The sequence below is a fragment of the Martes martes genome (assembly GCF_963455335.1).
Source record: "Martes martes genome assembly, chromosome: 10".
NCBI classification, from domain to species: Eukaryota; Metazoa; Chordata; class Mammalia; order Carnivora; family Mustelidae; genus Martes; species Martes martes.
This window is the reverse complement of record NC_137898.1, coordinates 52,930,276-52,952,950: the sequence shown is the minus strand read 5'-3', so window position 1 is coordinate 52,952,950 and position 22,675 is coordinate 52,930,276. Positions and strand designations below refer to the sequence as shown.

General features: G+C 43.7%; 1 protein-coding gene across 1 annotated transcript in view; it reads left to right on the top strand.

Moving 5' to 3' along the window:
* Nucleotides 1-4,209: 4,209 nt before the first annotated feature.
* Nucleotides 4,210-22,675, top strand: part of LOC308350820 (synaptotagmin-9) — a gene marked incomplete at both ends in the record, with an annotated part of 85,830 nt that continues 67,364 nt past the window's right edge. Inside the window, 2 exons of the mRNA XM_080816299.1 lie at nucleotides 4,210-4,616; nucleotides 14,200-14,746. Coding sequence (XP_080672425.1) covers nucleotides 4,210-4,616; nucleotides 14,200-14,746 — 954 coding nt within the window. The remainder of the gene's footprint in view (nucleotides 4,617-14,199; nucleotides 14,747-22,675) is intronic.

Below are 22,675 nucleotides of genomic sequence, written 5' to 3'. Positions count from 1 at the left end.
ATGTCACCCTCTGTCAGGTCTGGATACAGTTTTCATGCACAGTCACCCTAAGCAGCAGCACCTCCAGGGATCTGGATCGGAACTGGGTTGCCATTTGCCTCCTTTCATCCCTGAATCACCATCTGGTTATTCTCTTGGCTCTTGGTCAAAAGAGCTAATTATACTTTCCCATTTTTTAGAAAATTTATCTTTAGAATAATTATTTTTTTGATGTTACTATTTTCTTTCCTTTTTGTTATGAAGTATGCCGTAAATGCCAAAGAATATATATAGTGAATACATATGGTTTCAGGATCAATCATAAAACAAATGGCCATGTACCTACCACCTAACTTAAGATATAACTTCTCTTCTAAGCAGAACTATTATGTGATTCTGAGCCGATTCTCCTTCTCCCTTTCCTAAGGTCATGAGTCTGAGGTGGGTAGTAGCTACCGCTTGGTTACTCCACAGCAATTTTCTAACTTTGTTCTGAAGAAAGAGAGAAAAATGTCCAGAGGGTACCCTGAGTTGTTTGCAAAATAGAAGCCCAGATGATTGTGCTTAGCGGTTGGTGTGTCTGTGTTGGTCACCATTGGTTTCTCCGGGAAGGTATTCCCTAGCCCATTGCTAACCCACAGGGCACCTTTGTGTGAAAAAGAAAAAAATCATTTTTGCCATTTGCCAGCAATTCTCTGTAATACCTATATGCACAAAAATCAATAATGATTATGAATGTGAGTAGAGTTTGCAGGCCACAAGCATAAGTCATGGTAAATGTAGCAGGTGGCTACAGGCCTCCTCAGGTGGGTGTCATCAGACATTTACTGAACGCCTACTATGGGCCAGGCATTCTTTTAGTTGTTTGGCATTCAGTGCTGAGATAGACAAGATTGTTGCTCTCATGGATCCCCCATGCCTGGACTTATGAGCAAGCTGGTTTTTTGGGTGCACGAGCTTGAGAGTCATCTAACAAGCTGGGGTCATTCTTGAGTTGGGTTAGGGCCCTGTGGTTACTAGCAAAAGTGGGCATGTTGTCTATGCCACATTAACCCTGAGAGGTTATGTTGTACCAAGGTGATGAGTCAGAGTGACCATATGCTCTGCTTTACCCTGGGTACTGGGTGAAAGCTCTTGTCCCAATCAATCATTAACATCACCCCTTCACTCTCTCTCAGTCTTTTTTAAAGATTTGTTAAGAGAGAGAGGGCACACACAAGCTGGAGGAATGGGGGTGGGCAGAGACAGAGGGAAAATGAGCCCAATGCAGGGCTCAATGCCACGACCCTGAGATCATGACCTGAGTCAAAACCAAGAGTTGGACGCTTAACTGACTGAGTCACCCAGGTGCCTCCACCCCTTCTCTCTCTTAAATGTTTCCCAGCTTTGGGCAGTGAATTATATGGTCATGTGTATTAGTCAGATTTTTCCTGCCATGGTAACAAACACCTTCAAAATGTTAGTGACTTAAAACTTCAACTATTTAGATCTTGCTCATGGATCTGTGGATCAGTTGCAGCTCTGCCCCAGTCTGGGAATCTGGTTTAAGTTTGGTCCTTATTCTGGACTTGGGGCCTGTGCCACAAGCCTTCCCATTACAGCACCTAAGTTGGAAGACTGAGCTTTGAGATTTCTTCTCATGGCAGAGGGTGGGATCCAAGAATCCCTCTGGTCAGAGGCGGCATGGACCATATCTACTCTTATTTTATTGACTAGAGCAAGTCATAGGGACAAAAACCATCTAGGGATTGGGATTGATTCTCCTTCCTTGGCATAGGGGGCACTGTGGTGGGGGAGAGCCAGTATATGGTGAATAACAATGTGATGAGCACATTGCACTTCTAAACCCTACTGCTTTCCAGCAGACCCCAACTCCAGCCTTTGCCAGTATCTTGTAGCGGTGGCTGTGTCAGGACAGCGCCCAAGTGATTGACAGGACACAGATGAGGAGTTTGGCCTCCCTTTGGATTACAGAATTTTTAAGGGATTTCAGTATGGTGTGGAGCCTGTTTTGGTTTTAGATTTTATTGGACAAGGTGGGAGTTGATGTTTGCTGTGGCAGCCTGATTAACTGGGACAGGGTCTCCTCCTTTCTGTGTCACGAGTTCTACCACCTGTCCTGGAAGTCTGCACTGAGAAATTTGCCACTCTCCTGTATGAGCCGTCAGGACCCAGTGGAGCCTGTGGCCAGACCATGCCCTCTCCCTACCTCATGTTGGGTCTCCATGAGGTGTGATTTCTGAGGCCCTTTACTTTGAGGTGTGATTTCTGGGGCCCTTTACTTTGCTCCCACTGAGGCTCCTTCCTGTCCCCATCCCTGCCCTTGCTGCTCTGCACCTGGGAGTTTTAATATTTATTGTCTCCTTAGTGTCCCTTCATTTGCTCGCGTTCAGTGTTCAGTACTAACTGGCTTTTCCTTTAAAACAATTCCAGAAATTCCTCAGTGTTACTGGCTCATGGATGGATTGATGGAACCCATCCTTGTTTTCTATTGTTGGATAGTTTGCTAACCCCCTTGCGGTGGGACCTGAGGAGAGAGAGGTGGCAGATTTGAGCTTGCTTAGCCAAGTGAGACTCCAGTGTTGTCGCGCAGAGATGGAATACTACTTTGCCAAAAGGACAAAGACTGATGGGGAGGCATGGGGGAGATACATTAGCTCCATCACCAGCCCTGGCAGCCAGCCTTCTCTTGAGAGCAATTTTTCATGAAGAAACTGCTTTATCATTTCATAAGAATGATGAAATACCTTCAGAGTCGTGTCGAAAAGCACATGGATGGTGGGTGGTCAGCTTGGCTCCGTAGTAAGTGACTCGCAGTCGGGGCTCCCATGCATGCCCCAGCAGGAATACCAGTTGTCTCGCGTCACGGATTGTTGGCATGCTGTGGATAACTGATACTGTGAAAATTAACTTATTCCTAATTCTCCCCTTTGCAAAAATATGGGTTTGTGAAGAGGGTGTGGAATGCAGCTGTCACGTTCCCCCTTGTAGTATCTCCAAAACCTAGTGCAGTGCCCAGCACATAGCGGACATTCGGGAAACTTGGGCTGAAGCAATGCAAATGCTGATGGTGGACGGTAAATGCCAAACCTGGGAGAACCCTTGGAGCTCCTGAGTGTAACAGAGCACTGAAGGGCAGGTGGGAGTGTCCTTGAATAAAAGGGCTTTCCAACCACCCCAGTGCCAGCAGCGGGTTCCCGTTGATGCCTCAGCCTTCCCAGCCTGGCTGTTGCATGGGGCGGAAGCCTGGAGGAGGCCAGACTTTATTCTGAGACGTAGGGGCACAGGCATCGCACTGCCAAGGGCCCTAGCTGAGGCCGCACGGTCCAGCTAACAAGTGCCCGGGTTGCCTTGCTGCAGCCACTCACCCGCACCATTTCGGCGCCTGCCTGCTGACCTCCACAGGCCTACCACGGCGTTTATTTGAATGTGGGATTTTATTTGGCTGCTGAAGCTTATTACTTTGCTGCTCGTGCTGCCAGTGTGAAATGCCCCTTGAGAGCTGTCCTCCAGTTTGTGACTGAAGGGAGTTGACGTTACGAAGAGCCTTGGTCCTTGCCCCTTGTGTGGGGTGACTGAGGTGTGACTCTCACCCAGGAGGTGTCACCTCCATCTGTGGTAACTGGCTTGCGGAAGTCCCCTTTGCTGGCTGCCTTCCCTGGATCGCTTCCCTACTCCCCTACCTGTGTTTTCTTCACCTTCTAAATAAACCACCTGCCCTTGAATACTTGTCTCAGGGTCTGCTACTGAGAAACTCAAACCCTCATGGTCAAGGGCCCGGGCCCCTGGCCCCTGGCCCCTGGCTAGGACGGTGTTCTTGAGGCTTCAGAGGGCTTGAGCTTCATTTTGCTTAGACCCTTCAAAATCAAGATCAGAAAGAGGAAAAAAGCAGTCTAGTTTCTCTTGTTTTAGAAAGTTGTTACTTAAACAGTTCCCAAATTCAATTCTACAGCTCTCTGAAATGACCGCTGAAACTTCCCTGCTCACAGAACCTCAGGGATTTGTATTGCCATGGTGTAGGCTCTCAGTTGACTTGGGGGGCATTCCTGGTCTCCCTGGATATACTCTGTCTCTTGCTAGAGCAGACTGTTCATTGTTGAAATATTGCCTGCACGTTACCTGCTCTGTGCTGTGTCTGCGTCTCAGTCTCCCTGCGCCAGAATCAGGTGACCCTGCGGCCAGCTCGTGAGGGGCGAAGGGATGAATGGGTCTTTCTACCCACACCGTGCAATGAATTGCACAGGAAGAACAATCACACTGACCTTTGATCTTTGCTTCTTTGCAGATATCTCGGTGAGCCTGCTTACCCTCGTGGTCACTGCCTGTGGCCTCGCACTTTTTGGCGTGTCTCTCTTTGTGTCTTGGAAACTCTGCTGGGTTCCGTGGCGAGAACGAGGCCTGCTCTCTGGTAGCAAAGAAAACAATCGGGAACCTCTTAACTACACGGACACAGAAACCAATGAGCAGGAGAACAGTGAGGGCTTCCTAGACCCTCCCACCCCCTGCCCGGACGCCTCCATGAAGATCAGCCACACCTCCCCTGACATTCCCCTCTCGACCCAGACCGGAGGCCAGGAGAACTGTGCCCATGGCGTCCGTGTGCAGCGCCAAGTCACAGAGCCAACCTCGTCGGCCCGGTCAGTAATACCCCTTTCCTTTCTGAATGCAAGGCAGGGACCACCTCGCTTTCCTCTCTTGCCAGGAGTAGCACTGATGAGCCCCAGAGCCTGCAACCTTTCCCACGTCCTTTCACTGTCAGAGACATAAATATGGGAAATCGGGTGCTTCTTCTGCTCCAGTGAGGTTCCTTACCTCTCCTGAGCTCTCTAAGTAGTCTCCACTTAGTCCATAATAACAGTAGTTACATTGCCAAGACTTAGCATGTCAAGTTTAAGAACTTCATGTGCATTATTTTACGATAGTCCACAACTTTGCATGAGATGCAGAAGTTAACATTTTCATTTCACAGAAGAAACCTAAGTCAAAGATGTTAAGTAAAAAAGTCATATGTTGGCACGCACTCAGGGTTTGAACCCTGATGCTACCAACACCAGAGCCTGAGCTCTTAACCACTCTTCCTGCTGCCTTCCTAGTGCTATTGAATTTGTGCTCCGTGCTTCTGACCTAGCCTAGCTGTCTCACACAGGCTATCTTTGTGGTCCGCAGAGTGGCTGGAGGTCTTTGTCCATCTTCAGCCTTTGCAAGGCCTAGAGTACCCAGGCCTAGGGTCACTCTCTGTCAGTGGGCCAGATGCCCTGTGCTTTAAGCAATAGAGAAATCATGTAAGGCAGTGGTAAAAAACAAGGGCTCTGGGGTCAGTGAACTGGCTTTACTTACATGCGTGACACTGGATATAGTACTTAACCTCCATGTTTCCATTGCCTCTTCTGTGAGAGAGGTATAGTGAGAATAGCAGCATTTGGGTGGTTTTAAGAATGAAGCAGGAACATGCACATCATATGCTTCGCATGGGCTGCACCTGGTACACGCTCCGAAGCCTGAGCTGCCATTTTGATTCCAGTACTTGATTTTGTCCTGATCATTCTCACTGTGACTGGCTCTCCCAGGACTCAGATGTGGCACAGACATGGTTTTGAGGTTAAACAGCCAATTCTGAATCACTGGATATAAAGATCTACTTTTAACAGGAGATTTCAGGAAGAGAGATACAGGAAGCAGCTTTTTCTAAATGAAAATCTTTGCTCAAGCGATAGCCAGAGGCAGAGCATGTGCCATCGTTCGGAAAGTATGAGTGTGGTTTGGGGGCCTCTCGAAAAAAATCTTTATTTGTTCTTGAGAAACAGAAATAAGATTTTACCCTCTTTTATGTTAATCGAGTTTATCCTAGAGATTCTGCACATTCACATTAAGTGGGATAGAATCTGACAGTTTATAATTTAATTTTTCCACAAACTTATTTTAGCATCATTTCCAATTCTGAATCAAAGAGCTAAACCTAAAATATTCCTCTGTGAGGAAATGGATGGTTGTTTGCCATTTGATTTAGAAGAACTTCTCAGACTTTATCACTAGGATTTCTCTTTAGATGTAGACTTAAATATAGCTGGAGCTATGTTTGATGCTGTCATGGCGTTCGCACAGGGGTGCAAACTCGGAATAAAATTCCTTCAGTATTTCAATAACCAGAGTCTTTCAGGTGGGGCATCCATGAAAAGTGTCTCCTATTCGGTTTTCTTCTGCGTGTTAATTTTTCTGATCCGTGTCCCATCACAGCAAGGTGATAGTACTGTGCTCTTGTTAGATTATGGATCTGAGGTCTCTGCCATAATTCTAACGACTTGATAGCAGTTATATCACTCTTATTATCACAATACTTATTTTAGAAAATATGTATAAGTGCTCTATAAATCAAGAAATAGATTTCATTTAAAAATAAAAACTGCTATCTTCACCACTGATTTATGGAAATTGTGTAGAAGGAGGAAAAGATAAAAAGAGGAAAACAAAGGAATGATCCCTATAAAATGAACTTTACATTTAGATTTTGGAGTCTTGTAATTATCTTTTCTGATGACCAAATCAAGTTTAGTAATATCCGACCATAAAAAAACTAAACTCGTTCTAGCTGCATTTGACCTAATACTGATAATTTGCATCATTATGCATTTAAAACATTCTTACCTAAATTGCTACTGCCCCAGTGTTATGGGTTATGTCTGAAAATGTATATCTATGTGATTCATATCTATATGATTCATGGTCTCACCATAATGAGTGGTGATTGGTCTTCTAATTCTTTAGGGATTGTGTTATGTTATAATCAAACACAAAATCTTTTTTACTGATGAAAGGAGAGAAATGAATGAAATTTCCTTCGTGTTCCAAAACATTTTTACATTCTTTTTTTAGTAACATTTTTTATACTGATTTTGGCAGGGGGAGGGTTCTCTGTGCTGAGATGGCTCTCCGCAGTGTTTTCTGCTAGTTCTTATTTCTCCCTTTTTTCCCCCCTCATGATGCTCCTTACTTCCTCAGTGCTGTCTCTTTCTTTCTTACCGCTTCCCTCCTGCAGCCATTGTGACTTGTCCCAAGGGACCCGGGACACCTCCTTGACCCAGAGCACCTGAGGCTTAGACTCTCCATTAAGGGTGTCCCTGCTGTCCCTGTGACCCATCGGCATAGCTTCTGTCACAGCATTAACGTTAGGAAGCTCACCCTCTCCTGGCCTCTTGAGCTTGAATATGTGTGCTTCCCACCAATGTCTATGGAAGGCCCTAAAGATGGGCGTTGTTTTTATCTCCTCGGAGGGCTTCTGGTCAGGATGACTTTCTGTTGTTTTCTCAAGATCAAGCATGTTAACATTCTCTTTCTAGTTGGCTCAGTTATTATTAGAACCCTTCGAAGTTCCTGTTCATTCTTTTCAATTTAGATGAAATCTGTTCTGTGTAATATCCTGGGAATATGGATTTTTTTTTCCCAGAATGCTTCAATACCAGAACCTTTTAAAGATCTCTATTCCAAATCTTAAAAAATCCCTGGGTCCTCAAAATGGAAGGGACCTTGACAGGCTGTCTAAGGCATTTCTTGATTCATATCCCAAGATGGGACCTAGGTAACACTTAGGTTTTATAAAAATTTCAATTACCAAACTGTCATCTTTTTATCAGGCCTGTTAGGGCCTGCACGTTATTGCCACAGTCTCCTTCTGTCAGCTCTCTGCCTCAGTGCCACACAGCACTACCCTGGAGGACACGGTCTCACTAGGAAGCTTCACCTGGGAAAGCTCATCGTGTTCCAGCTGCACTAGCCTCTCTCTCAGTGCCTTCAGTACCCCTGCCTTTTCACACCTTGAGGCCTTCACACATGAAGTTCCCTCTGCCTGGAATGCTTTTCCTTTTCCTCTCCAGCTCTTGTGCAGCTTTACTATCCCACCTAAAGCATCGCCTCCTCAGAAAGACCTCCCCGATCACCCTGTGTGAAGGATGTGCTCTTTCCCCCACCCCTTCCCACTCTTCATTCTCTCACAAGCTGCCTTGCTTGCATTTCTTCGCAGGATTGAACTGTTTTTTTTTTTTTTTTCTTTTAAGATTTTATTTATTTGACAGAGAGAGAGACAGCAAGGGAGGGAACACAAGCAGGGACAGAGGGAGAGAGAGAAACAGGCTTCCCGCTGAGTAGGGAGCCCAACCCAGGGCTCAATCCCAGGACCCCGGGATCACAACCTGAGCCAAAGGCAGATGCTTAACAACTGAACCATCCAGGTACTCCTGGATTGAACTCTTCTAACTCAATGATTATTTGTTTGCTTGTTGCCTGTACCCCCTCTCTCATCTGTGAGTTCTGTGAGCTTGGAAACTGCATCTGCTTTGTTTCTCCCTATATATCTAACACCTAGTGCAGCCCCTGGCATAGAGCAGACTTTTTGCATCAATGACTGACAGAATACCTTCATCAGTATCCAGCCACTAGTCTCGTGTTCTGCTGACGAGAATGGCATAAAGCCAGAAGTGTAAACTGAGGAAGGGCCTATATGGAATGAGGTTGGTGGAAGGCCTCTTGTTCCAGGTCTTTACCTTCATTCAGAGCCTTACACGTAGACTTTTGGCCTTATCTCTGAACTAAGCAAACCCTAGAGTCACAGAAATAGTCTGACAGAGTTGAAAGAAGATGACAATCATTGCATTTTAGATTTGGGTCCCATTGCAGGCCACAACTTCAGTAAGTGGTATGCTGGGATTAAATAATGTAATTACTCTAGAAGTAGCACAGTTCTATTAAGCTATGTTTGTGTCTGTGTATGGTGTGTGTGTGTGTTGAAAACATTGGTTAGATGAAAGCATTTAAACACAACATTTTTTTGAATTACCTCTTAGGTATTTCTTCAGGCTTTAATAAACTGATGGCTTCAAAAATGGAAGCTGCTTAGCTCTCTCTCAGCTCCTATGAGATTCTGAAACTCGATGTAAATGTGCATTTTCTCTACTGGGATTTAATTATTGGAAACTGTTATGTCCTTGGCATTTATGTATTTACTCTAGACAGTTGTATTAAGCACCTGCTACGTGCAAAGTCTTCTATCGTGTACTGGTAATAAAGAGATAAAAAAAATACAGCCCTGACCTCGAAAGGTCCACAGCTTAGTTGGGGAAATAGACAAAAACATGAAGTGCTCAAATTGTTCTCATAGATTAATCGGGCAGGAGCGTCTAAAATACTTGGGACAGGATGAAGGCTGGCTATAGGGGCTGATTCAGGCCTGTAATGTTGAGGCCTGAACTTGCTGGGAGCAATTGGAGAGGAAACAGGCATGAGTTGTGAGCTACTTTTGAGAAGGTGTTGGTGGACATAGGCTCTTAGAAATAGGGAACAGGGGCACCTGGGTGGCTCAGTGGGTTAAGCCACTGCCTTCGGCTCGGGTCATGATCTCAGGGTCCTGGGATCGAGTCCCGCATCGGGCTATCTGCCCGGCAGGGAGCCTGCTTCCCTCTCACTCTCTCTGCCTGCCTCTCTGCCTACTTGTGATCTCTCTCTGTCAAATAAATGAATAAAATCTTAAAAAAAAAAAGAAATAGGGAATAAAATATTAGAAGTGACACCAAGAGTTCAAACTTGTTGAACTTGAGTAGGAGGTGTAGGTGGAAGCAGGTCATGCTTCAGAGTTTCCGACTATACTTGACCACACACCTCCACTGGCCAAGGTGTGATGCTTAAATCTTGCTTATGTCATTCATTCCAGAAACTTCTGAATCCTGTGCTAAGAAAGAACCCCATTTCCTTCTGCCCTGTAGTCAGTTCACTGCATCTGCCTTGTCCGAGACTTCCTTTCCCATGTCTGCCTTTGGCTCAGGACAGCCCAACTCTCTCCTCTCTATCTCTTGGGAGGTTTCCAAGAAGGGAAACAATCCTATCCCCATTGTTTCCAAACTTCTGTCTTGACTTCAACCTCATGAAGAAAGCCATGCAGTTCTGAAATCACAGTTTGCTTCTATCTTTCCTCTCCTTGAACCCCGAAGCTCTGTCGTCACTGGTGCCCCAGAACCAGGGAAGGGATAGGCCAGGTTTCGTCTCTGAGATGGGGTCACTGAGGTGATGGTGGATAGAAGAGCCCGCACTTGCCTGTAGCTGCATGGGAGACCCAGAGGTGGAAGAGATGGTGGGAATGATGAGCGTTGGCTCTCACACACACCCTGGATGGAAGATGTAGGCGTATGTGAGGAGAAAGCTGTGGGGGCAGAAGAGTTGAAGATCCTATCCTGCTGGAGAGCTGGGAGCTAATGTGGAAACTTTACTTAATTTCGTATGAGGTCTATAGCATCAGTTCGGAGGCTGATAATATGAGGCCAAGTTAAGTAGCCAGGCTTGGTGAGAATACCATTTCCTTCATGACTGTTACCCCAGCCAGGGGCCTCTGTCTCTGTTTGTGTGGCTCCTTAATATTTGGTCAGTTCTTATCCTCTTCTGACCTGCTATGTAGTTGGTGTTTGACTGTTTTATCACGCCCCTGGCTAGCCAGCTCCTTGCAGGCAGTAGGCTTTGCCCCTCTGGGCCTTCCACCCTACCTGATCCCTTGCTTTGCACATTCCTATTTGGTGAGTTGTGGTATTGTCCTCTTTCTTAAAATCCAGTGGAGGTAGTGGGCTTTGGGCTCATGGTTCAGGGACCAAGACTTTGTTTGGGGACTCGAAGTGTGACCCTGGAACTGGTTAATTCAAATTTGAGGAAAGGAGAGGAGGAAAAGCTTTTTGCATCTGGGCTCCTGCCTCTGCTGACCTGAGGCTGCAACCAGCGAAGCTCAGATTCCTTTAGGCATTAAAGTGTTCTTGAGTTTGTTGTGGGAAATCTGCTTTACAGATTTTCTTAATCATCTTTGAAATTAGGCTTTCTCCAGGCTCAGCCACCAGTCTTCCAACTCAGATCTGGGACGGCCACATCCAAATGTTCAGCTCTCTTCCACAATGGGAAAATGTCTTCCACCTGCACTAAGCAGGGATGGGAGGTGGGTAAAGCTGAGGGTCTCAACCCCAGTGCCTGGCTTCTCTAAGACAGCGTCAGAGCATGACTTATTTCCAGAGGACCCTGTTTCTTGGCTTTCCTTTTCGCTCCCAGTCTTTGGAAACCATTCCTTCCCCTTCCTTTCATTTTGCACATTAAGTCCTGAGAACACCAAAATGCTGGATTCCCCAGACCCACTCAGACGACTTCCTGCTTCACACACAGATCCCTCCTTGTCATACTCTGTGACATTAAAATTCCAAACCCTTGCCCTGGGGCCTCTAGTTTACTACAGTCAAGGGCCACCTCCATTGACCATTTTAGAACCATCTCGCCTGGGTTGGCAGGAGCCAGATCAAAACATTCTGGTCCATATCTATCCTCTCTCTTGCTTCGTACTTTTTAAAAATTTTTTTATTAACATATAATGTATTATTAGCCCCAGGGGTATAGGTCTGTGAATCGCCAGGTTTACACACTTCATAGCACTCACCATAGCACATACCCTCCCCAATGTCCATAACCCCCCACCCTCTCCCTACCGTCTCTTGCTTCATACTTGCTTTTCCCGCCCGCCTCCATGTGAGCTGCCTATGAGAGCGATTGGATATTGATTTTCCATTTCCTCCCCTTGTCTTCCCATCCCGGGGGCAGCCCTTGCTCATGTCTCAGTCCAGAGAGCGGCAGAGGTTACGCAGGGAGGTGGTGAATTACCCTGGCTCCCTTACTGCTCTGAGCTTCTCCAGTCTGCTCGCCCACCCCGCAACTCCAGTAATCCCTGACTCTCTTCTGAAAGGAAATTGAAAGAGAGCCCCAGGGAGCAAGAACTGTCATGGCCTGTTACAGTCTGCTGTCTGCTTTAAGCCACCGCCTTAGAGTGGGATTCAACTGTTTTCCTACTAGTAAGTGTGACTCTGAATGGAGGCGGAAGTGTTGGGAATGAAACTAGTGATGGAAACCGTTTGGGTAGATAATAATGTTCATACCTTTGCTTGATTTTTAAGAAGAATCTTCGGCTCTCTTGGAATTTTGAATGAAAGCATCCTGTGCCGTTGGGATCTTATTTTGGTCTTTGAAGTACGATTTCTTCGTGATGCCCTCCCCAGTCCACCCCTCAGTCCCCTGGCAATCCACTGTGGTTAGGAGGAGCAGAGAACATGGAACTGATTTCTGTTCAGATTTCTTGTCTAGAAGATGTACAAGTAAAATGGAATGTGTTCCATTGCTAAGTAGTCAGATTTGTGTACTTTAAATTTACAAATTTAAATTTACTCGGCAGGCCTAGTCCTACAGATAGGGTTAAGACAAAATGTTGCTGTGAGAAGACTAAAGCCAGTACTCAGAAAACCCAGAGATGAGTTGTTATGCACAGAGAATCTGCTCAGCACCCACCTTGGGAGACAAGTGGTAGCCGAGTGGCAGGCTCTGGGTCTAGCCTTGACACAGGGCAGGTGTTCCGTCAGACATTGGCCCAAAGAAAATACATCTTGTAGGCCTTGAGAGAGTACTTGAGTATTCAAACAGCATCACTAGATAGTTCTGGAACGGCCTGTTGTAGGCGGGTACTGACACCAGACCCAAGCATGGTCCTTGTTTGAATCCAGCCTGGAGGGAAAAGCTGATAGCAGAGGCCAGAATGGGCCCCAGCCCCTTATGGCCTCTTCATAGGTTGGACACTGACCACTCCCTGCCAGTCCCTTCTGCCCAGATATCCCAGTAGAGTGAGACTGGAGCTCTGTTCCAGCAGTGTAAAGAGTCAGTGTCTGGACAGGGAATGGCTGAGCTGTACTAGCACAGGGGGCCAGTTTTAAGTGTTTTACAGCATCCCCTGCTTTCCCCCCTCTCCCGAGAAATCATATGATGCTGAGAAGACTTAAGATGGTGGATTTCTTTGTGAAAAATGAAAATCTGACAACAGAGACTTTCAGACCACATGGTTTTTGCACATATGGGAATGTACGTGCCTGGGTGTTTCTGCCTGCAGTGGGCTGTGTTGGCTGTGACAGGTGCACCTGACAGCTCTGTGATGGTTCCTGTCGTACCAGGTGGGTGATGAGTGGCCAGGAGCATATTTGAGGATGAAGAGGGGTGTTCAGCATAACAGTGTCTATATCACAAACATGTTTGGGGATCTAGTAATGCCATTTTACATCTTCGTTTCATAAAGGAAAAGAAGACAAACTCAAATGTTTACTCTGCCTCTCCAACAATTTGTCAGTCCCTCAGAGACAGCCTGGCTGTCCTCTTCCACCTACTGGTGGAGAGAGGCTACTTTAATTAGGGTTATTGAGAGAGAGCAGAAAATACAATACAGTGACTCTGAACTCTGGGCTGAAAACAAACACAAATAACATTAAAAACATCCTTGCATGTAATGACTACTTCTCTCAATTCATGAGGACTCACACAGGTAAGGTAGGTTTCAAAGAGAATTCCAGAGAAACCACTAACCCAAAGCAATAAGCTTATAGGGTGAAGAGTAGATTCTGTCAGCAAATATTTAATTTGCAAATATCAGTATTCAACCTTCTCTGAATCCCTGTGTACACTGAGGGTAGCTTACCTTTAATTTTTATACTCTTTGTGTTTATGAAAGAAATAAAACCCCTCCCCCTGATCACTAATCCCCCACGTGGTGTGACGGAAACACTGTCACGGAGCTGCCATTTGTACCTGTCAGAGCCAGCGCAGTCCGCCACAGGCAGACGCAGCCTGTCACACACATTCTCACGAGAGCAAAAACTGTGCTCTTGCGCTGAAATGCTTTGATTTGAGCCAGCAAGAACTTACTTACTAATAAAGTTATAAGCCAGTGACAGGAAATTCTATGTGATTTAGAGATGGATGCATTCTCCCTAAGACAACATGTAGCTTAGTGTTTCAGTTTCAGGATGACATTATACGTGAAGGTGGACAATTTTATTTTTAAAGCGGTTTGTACAAACCTTTCCATTCTGCTGGCTGAATGAGCTTCTTTAACACCATATTCTTCTCAAAAGTGCATTCAACCTTTAAAGCTCCCAAGGTCATGTGTTAGTGGGTTCATTTCCTGATATCAAGCCTCACTTTTGAGCTTCAAGCCTTGGGGAGCAGCTTACTCACATTGATGAGCATTTTGAATTTAGGCCAAAAAAAAAAAAAAAAAAAAGCCCACACATCTAAGCTCTTAACAGCACATAACAGGCTACCTGCATCCCAGGCACAAGTTTCTGAAAGAGCTGAGGCTAATGAGGTTGTAACTTTGTTCTCTCTTGCTCTTCACTCAAGGCATAATTCAATCCGAAGACAACTCAACCTGTCAAACCCGGACTTCAATATCCAGCAGCTTCAGAAACAGGAACAGTTGACTGGAATTGGTCGAATTAAACCAGAGTTATATAAGCAGAGGTCACTGGATACTGATGATGGGACAAGGGGTAACAGCAAAGCCTGTGGGAAACTGAATTTCATTTTAAAATATGACTGTGACTTAGAGCAGCTCATAGTGAAGATTCACAAAGCTGTCAATTTGCCTGCCAAGGACTTTTCCGGGACATCAGATCCTTATGTCAAGATCTATTTGCTTCCTGATCGGAAAACCAAACACCAGACCAAAGTTCACAGGAAGACCCTGAACCCGGTGTTTGATGAAGTGTTTTTGTTTCCAGTTCCCTACAATGACCTTGCGGCCCGGAAGCTTCACTTCTCTGTGTATGACTTTGACAGGTTCTCTCGCCATGACCTAATCGGCCAAGTGGTGGTGGAGCACTTCTTAGACTTGGCCGATTTCCCCAGGGAGTGCATCCTTTGGAAGGATATCGAGTACGTCACCAACGTAAGTCCAGCATTTCTCCATTCTGGGGGCGGCTTCTCAGTCCACATGCAAACAGATTATTTACACCTTATTTTATTGTGGGGACGAAGTATAAAATTCACATCAGTGTCTGGATAGCTGTTGTTTCAGAACCTTCTTGTACCTTCCCAGAAACAGGTCTTTAACAATATTCATTTTAGAAGTTCCCAGAATTATTCATGAAAACAGCATGAAGCATAACATTCTCTCTTTTCTGCTTTCTAATTCTTAGCTCTTCCTTAATTGGCAGGAGATATTATCTGCCCTCCTTACCACATTTTCTGTAGAGCTTTCTTAGGTTATTTGTGCTAAATGGATCCTGGCATCCTATTAACTGTAATCTGCAGCTATGAGACTGTTGCCAGACTCTCTGAGAGCATTAAGTCCTTGAGCATGTTCCCAGGTCAGCTCAGCTGCATTTGCCGTGATCAGATCTTCCTCTTTAATCCCAGAAGTGAGAATGGTTGCAGAGAGTTGGCACCACATTTTTAAGCAAAGAATCAAAACGGTAAGGAGTTCAGTCTGAAAAGATCTGCAGATACCGACAAAGCTCATCTATGGAAGGTCACATCCAATCTAGAGCTCAGGAGAGAGGGCAGAAGTGCTATGAAGTGACACCACATACCCATGTTTACATTTTAAATGAGATCGCAGTGGTGATGTTGTTACTCCATTTCCATCCTTCTCACTGTCCTGCACATGTGTGTTGACACTCCTTATAGAGAAGAAAGAGGGACTCTCTTAGATAACTGATATTTTACTTTTTTAATTTTATTTATTTGAGAGAGAGAGAGAGCACAAGCAGGGGAGCAGCAGAGGGGGAGGGAGAAACAGACTCCCTGCTGAGCAGGGAGCCCCACTTGGGGCTTGACCCCAGGACCCTGAGATCATGACCTGAGTCTAAGGCAGATCCTTAACCATCTGAGCCGCTTGGGCGCCCCAGTACCTCTGATATTTTAAAGCCACTTTTTTCTTTCCTCCCATTCAGATTGCCTCAGGCAATTCTGCTCACATGTCTCCTAGAATACAAGTCCTTCTGAGGCCAGGATAATTTTCATTCTCTGCCTTGGCATCCAAAGGCACCAAGCACCACAATCCTTCCTCAGCTCAAATGATGATCCAGCTTGAGTTTGGAGTCCAGTCAGGGAAAGTCTCCCTTTCCGTTCAGGCAGAGAACACACAAAATCTCTGCCCAATGGCCAAATCCTCACACTAGTACTTTCTCACGCTTGGCTGCCTTTGTGAACTGGGGACTCACCTGCACTTTGGCTGTTCCAAGAGACGCCTTCTCTTCACGTGCCGCAAGATCCCGGTGCCAGGTGTGTCCTGCTACTCAGAGAAGCAAAGTGTAGCATGGAGTTTGGCTGGCCTTTATCATAACGATGAGGAAAGGAAAGAAAGAGCTGGAAAAGGCGCAGGGAACAGCAGTTGATGAAAGTAAGATGATTTGGGAGATTGGAGAAGGAGCAGATCTCGTCAATCTTGTAAAGGTTGATATCTGTAAATCCAAAAATGGGTGCTGGGGAAAGCAAAGACTGTTTCCCAATCCCAGTTGCCAAAATCAGGAGGCAGCAAAATGGGCAGACTGCGTATACTAAGATACGAGGGGCTCAAGAAGGAACTCGTTTACTGGAGCAGTTACTGAGTCCCCTGGGGAATGAGCTGAGATACTGCTGGCCAACAAGGATGCTCCTTGACTGGGGTTGGTCACACAATCTGGGAGGACATCCATTTATATTTTTTGACAGATGAATTCCGCAAAATCACTGGAATGATTATCACAAAGCTCAACAGGGATCCTGCTGTGAACGGACTTCTAGAGACTTTATGGGCAGAGCAACACTGAGTGATGGAAATATCTAGACCAGTTTCCCTTGGGATGAGAGTATAGAATGGCAGCCTGCAGAGACCTCCAGGCCTTGGGATGGTGGCCATTTTAGCACTCCCCAAGGAGTAAAAGTGCCTGTGTCTGTTGTTGGAGAATCCTAGATTTCCACTGAGTTGAGGAGACTGTAAAATTATTTATGAGGAGGAAAACTGATACAGGTAAAGGCTTCAAAATTCTCAGCTCTTTCCTCAGGTGAACAACAAATATTCTGAACATTGATCTAGGCCTTTGGGTTACCAGCAGGAGAGGGCAAGTTTTGAAAATGGAATTACAGATTATTTTATAATCTGCCATATAGTTGGTTTTTTTTTTAAAGATTTTATTTATTTATTTATTTGACAGCGATCACAAGTAGGCAGAGAGGCAGGAAGAGAGAGAGGAAGGGAAGCAGGCTCCCTGCTGAGCAGAGAGCCTGATAAGGGGCTTGATCCCAGGACCCTGAGATCATGACCTGAGCCGAAGGCAGAGGCTTTAACCCACTGAGCCACCCAGGTGCCCCCATATAGTTGTTTTTTATTGAAGCATAGTTGACATACAATGTTACATTAGTTTCAGGCTTCTCACTCTTGTGAGAAAAAAAACCTCACAGTCTTGTGAGAAAAAAATTTTAAAAACAACCATGTAGTTTTTAAAATTCCATTTTCAAAATTATTATTTGAGGCTATTTTGATTGTGACTTTGTATAGAGACTGAGCATGAAGGTCTGAGCTTGCCAAGTTTCTGTTTTTGTAATATAGCACGTAGGGGGCACCTGGGTGGCGTAGTACATTAAGGGTCTGACTCTTGGTTTCAGCTCAGGTCTTGGTCTCAGGGTCATGAGATTGAGCCCTGCTTCAGGCTCTGGTCTCAGCACACAGTCTGCTTTGGATTCTTTCTCCCTCTGCCCCTCCCATTCAGTGCTCTCTCTCTTTCTAAAGGAAATAAATAATCTTTATAATATAGCATGTATATAACACAGCATATATAATGTACACGTACAGATTAATAAGGGAATAATTAAATGAACAGGCATGAACCCACTGTTCATCTGAAGAATAGACCAGAACCAGTACTTCTGCTGACCCTTGGGATGTCTTCCTTCCTCTCTTTCCCTCTAGGTCCACTCCTGCCGAGCGGAAAACACTATTCTGAATTTTATATATATTGTGACATATTTGTAAGACAATACAGTATTTGGTTTTGTCTGTTTCTGCTTTTCATAGCTCTTCTTTGACTTCTTTTTTTTCAGCCCACTTTTATTGTGACATTTAACAAGAGAGATCAGTAGATCGGTGGTTCATGTGTTTTCATTGCTATATAATATTCCATTGATTGTAGATGACAAATTAGCTTTCTTGTATTGACGATATTTGGGTGCTTATTTGTTTTTAATAATTATGAATAATACTCTAGAGAACATTTTTGTGCAAATCTCCTAGTTCACATATGCAATAATTCCTCTAGGATGTATCCCTGACAGAGGTAAGGTGCACACGTGTTGGACTTTTCTAGGCCTCGCGGACTTCCTTTTCACAGCGACTGTCCAATTTCATCCTCCCACTGGTGAGGTACGACAGTTCCTCATGCTCCACATTCTCACCAACCCTTACAGTTGCCACACGGTTTAGTATGTGTGTATGTGCCTGCCTGTGACATGATAAGTAATTCGTATTTCCTTGTTTGTCAAGGTTGATCATCTTCGGATCGTCATCCACATTTCCTTTTTTGCACAATGCTTGTTCAGCACCTTTTCCTCTCATTTTCTTCTCCTTATTGATTCATATATGTTCTTTGTATAGGCTGGAGGCAAATCCTTTGTTGGTGATGTGTATTAACAAACATCATCTCTCAATTTATGACCATATCTGTTGATCAATAGAGGGTCTTGTATTTAATGTAGTAAAACATAACAATATTTTCCCTCATAAGTTAATGCTTTTGTGTCTTTTTAAAGAAATCCTTCCTTACCCTATGTCATAAAGATATTTCTCCTGTGTTTTCTGTTAGAAGTTTTAAAATTTTGACTTTCCTAATTATGATTTTAGCCCACCCAGAATGATAATGTTCGTACAGTGGAGTGCAGGACCCTGTATTAGCTCAGGCTGCTGTAGCAGCATATCATACACTGTGTGGCTGAAACAACACGAACTTATTTCTCTTAGTTCCAGAGGCTGAAAAGTCCAAGACCAAGGTGTTGGCAGATTCAGTTCCTTGTGAGAGCTTTCTTCCTGCCTTGCAGACAGCTACGTTCTCAATTTGTCCTCATGTGGAAGAGAGAGAGACAGAGAGAGAGAGAGAGACAGCTCTGGTCTCTTTCTCTTTTTTTTTTTTTATTTTTTTTTTAAAGATTTTATTTTTAAGCAATCTCTACCACCAACATGGGGCTTGAACTTACAACCCTGAGATCAGGAGTTGCACGCTCCACCGACTGAGCCAGCCAGGCACCCCTTTCTCTTATGATGACACTGATCCCATCATGCAGTCCCCACCATCATGACCCGATCTAAACTTAATTGCCTCCCAAAGGACCCACCTCCAAATACCCTCACATTAAGGGTTAGGGCTTCAATACATGAATTGGAGTGGGGGGGGGGGCGGTGGCACAAACATTCAGTCCCTGATGCATCCATGCCTTTCCCTATAGATAATCAATTTTCTGACATAGTTTTTTCAGTAGTCTGCAGTGCATGCTTTGTCCTATATAGGTTTCCATATATGAAGAGTCTGTTTCTGGAATCATTTTTCTTTATTTTGTTCTTTTTGACTGTATCTAACTATAGCACAATTTGCAAATTACTGTCGCTCTATGATAAGGCGTAATATCTGAAAGAACAGTCCTCTAGCCTGCTTTTCCTTTAGTTCGGTCTTGGCTGATACTTGACCTTTCATGTAAATTTTAGAATCAAACCGTCAAATTAATAATTCTTTCTGGTATTTGTTTGGAATTGTATGAAGTCTGTAGATTGACAGGAAAATTTTGCATGTTTTATGATATTGAGTCTATTCATGAAAAACTAAAATTCTTTCATTCTTTCATTATGATTTTCTTCATGAGGATCTTGCATGTCTCTTATTAGATGTATTGGTAGTTGCTATAATTTTCCTTATTTCAGCTACAGCTGACCCTTGAACAACACGAGTTTGAACTGTGTGGATCTACTTAAACATGCATTTCCCCCCCATAAATACACTACAAGGCTGTAAATGTATTTTCTCTTTCTAATGATTTTCTTTTTTCTAGCTTATTTTATTGCATGAATACAGTATATAATACAGGTAACATATAAAATATGTATTAATTAACTATGTTATCAGTAAGGCTTCTAGTCAACAGTAGGCTATTAATAGTTAAGTCTTGGGACATCAGCACCCCTAACCTTCACATTGCTCAAGGGTCAACTGTAGCATTTTTTCCAAAATTACATTTCCTAATTTCTGCTGCTGTATAGTAATGCAGTTTAAATTTTATATATTTATCTTCAATTTGGCAATCTAGCAAAATTCTTATTAATTCTCTTAATTTGATTGCAGAATCTTCTGAATTTTCTTTGTAGATAATTAGACATGTGAATTGTAATAGTTTTGTTTGTTTTTTCCCTAATCTGTATGCCTTTATTTATTTTTTAATTTAGTTCACAGACTATGATTTCCAGTATAATACCAAATAATAATTTATGGTAGTAGTCATCCTTGGCTTATTCCTACTTTTAAGTGAAATGTCTTTAACATTTTCATGGAGTACAATTTGGCTGGAGATATTTTGTGGATGTCTTTATCATATTAAGAATATATCCTTCAAAAAAAAAAAGAAAAGAATATATCCCTCCATTCTTAGTTGACTAAGACTTTTTATTATAAACATTTGTTCTGTCAAATGCTATAGTCCTGTGAGGCTTTTCTCTGCTTTATTTTTTTTTTTTGAGATTTTATTTATTTTTTTGACAGAGAGCGATCACAAGTAGGCAAAGAGGCAGGCGTGGGCAGGGGGAAGCAGGCTCCCCGCTGAGCTGAGAGCCCTATGCATGGCTCAGATCATGACCTGAGCCAAAGGCAGAGGCTTAATCCACTGAGCCACCCATGCCCATCTGCTTTATTTTTCTTAAAAATTGTATTTATTTATTTTAGGGATAGACAGCTTGAGTAGGGGGGAGGAGCAGAGGGAAAGAGACAAACAGACTTCACACTGAGTGTAGAGCCCAACATGGGGCTTGATCCCACAACCCTGAGATCATGATCTGAGTTGAAATCAAGAGTCCCATGCTCAGCTGACTGAGCCACCCAGGTGCCCCAGGTTTTTCTCTGCTTTAACTTGCTATGATCCTGCGAAGTTTTTTCTCTGCTTTAATTTGCTGTTTTATTCAATATATTGATCAGTTTTCTAATTTTGAAACAATCTTTTATTCCTAGTATGATTGAAACTGGCTTTGATGTATTACCTGTTTTATACATTGCAAATATGTTGTTTAGATTTTTTTTTTTATCTGTGCTGATGAGTGATACATGTCATTTACTTTCTCATATGGTCCTTATCTGGATTGGAGTCAAGGTAATTCTTTTTTTTTTTTTTTTTAAGATTTTATTTATTTATTTGACAGAGAGGGGGGTCACAAGTAGGCAGAGAGGCAGGCAGAGAGAGAGGGGGAAGCAGGCTCCCTGCCAAGCAGAGAGCACGATGCGGGGCTCGATCCCAGGACCCTGAGATCAGGACCCGAGCCAAAGGCAGAGGCTTAACCCACTGAGCCACCCAGGTGCCCCAAGGTAATTCTTGATTTATAAAATCAGTTGGGAGATTATTCTGGATACTTTAATTTTGCTCCTTCTTGGTGCTCCTAGTGGCATTGGTGGGTTTTGTTTATTTTTCTTTGAACTAAAAAGAGCTCTTTTAGTCTTTGGCTTCTGTTTAGGTTTAGGAAGTACGCAAGGGAGGAGAGTGAGGTTGAGATATTTATTCCTCTAGATACCCTCCTTAGGGAATCTGTGGGCTGGCAATAACCTTAACTGAAAGCCACAGTTCTGAATATGTCATTATTTTGCTATTGTTCTTAGAATGTTTTTCTGGGTATAACAAGTGGGGGGCTTAAAACTCTCAGCTGTTTTGATTTTGGCACTACAAAGCCATCATTCCATAGCCCTCTGACCTCCAGTTGCTTTTGAGAAGCTGACATTTCATAGAATATTTATTCCCTTATAATTTTTTTCTTTCTTCTTGCTTTCAATATCTTGCTTTCCTCTTTAGTGTTCTGTGGTTTAACGTTGCTACGTGGTGATTTCTTTTCATTTATCCTGACTGAGATTTATTGGGATTCCTGAATATGAGATTGTTTCTTTTTATCATTTCTGGAAAATTCTCACCCATTTACTTTGCCTAATATCTTTGATAGTCTTTGTTTCTTTCAGCATACTTTTGGGTCCCTTTTTTATTTCTTTTATCATTCTATACATAGTGGATTTTATGTTCTTTTACTCTTAACTCCAACTTTGCAGCTTTGATTTTTTTCGTTTGTTTGTTGTTTTCCGTTGACTCTAACTCATTTTGCCTTATTGCCCCTCGTATTTAGTGATTTGTGATTGTGAGCTCATCTGGCTTGGAACTTTGTCAATGGAAAATTTCAAGCTCTGGGTTTAAAGTGCTTTCCTTCAGAGATGATTTGCGAGTTAACCAACATGGAACCATTCTAAACCAAATTTTGAGCTTGAGGATTTGGGGGCCACAGAGAGGTAAGGTGAATACAGGCTCCTAATGTGTAATTGCAGGCTTGCATTAATGGTTAGAAACTGGCAGGGGGGAGACTTTTTTTCCTTGCTTTACCTAGACCAAATCCAGCGTCTACTTATGCAAGGGAAAAGTTCTTGTTTGCTTTTTTTGCTTTGTGATGTATTAAAAATGATTTTGTAATCCAGTATTTTTACCTGGAGCAGTTTCTGTGAACATCTCCCCTCTTGCTGGAAATACCATGTGCTATATTATATTGCTCAAAGTTTGTTCAAAAAAGCAGTTTTTCCTTGTGTTAACTGAGTAGTAATCTGTGTATCATAGGTTTGCC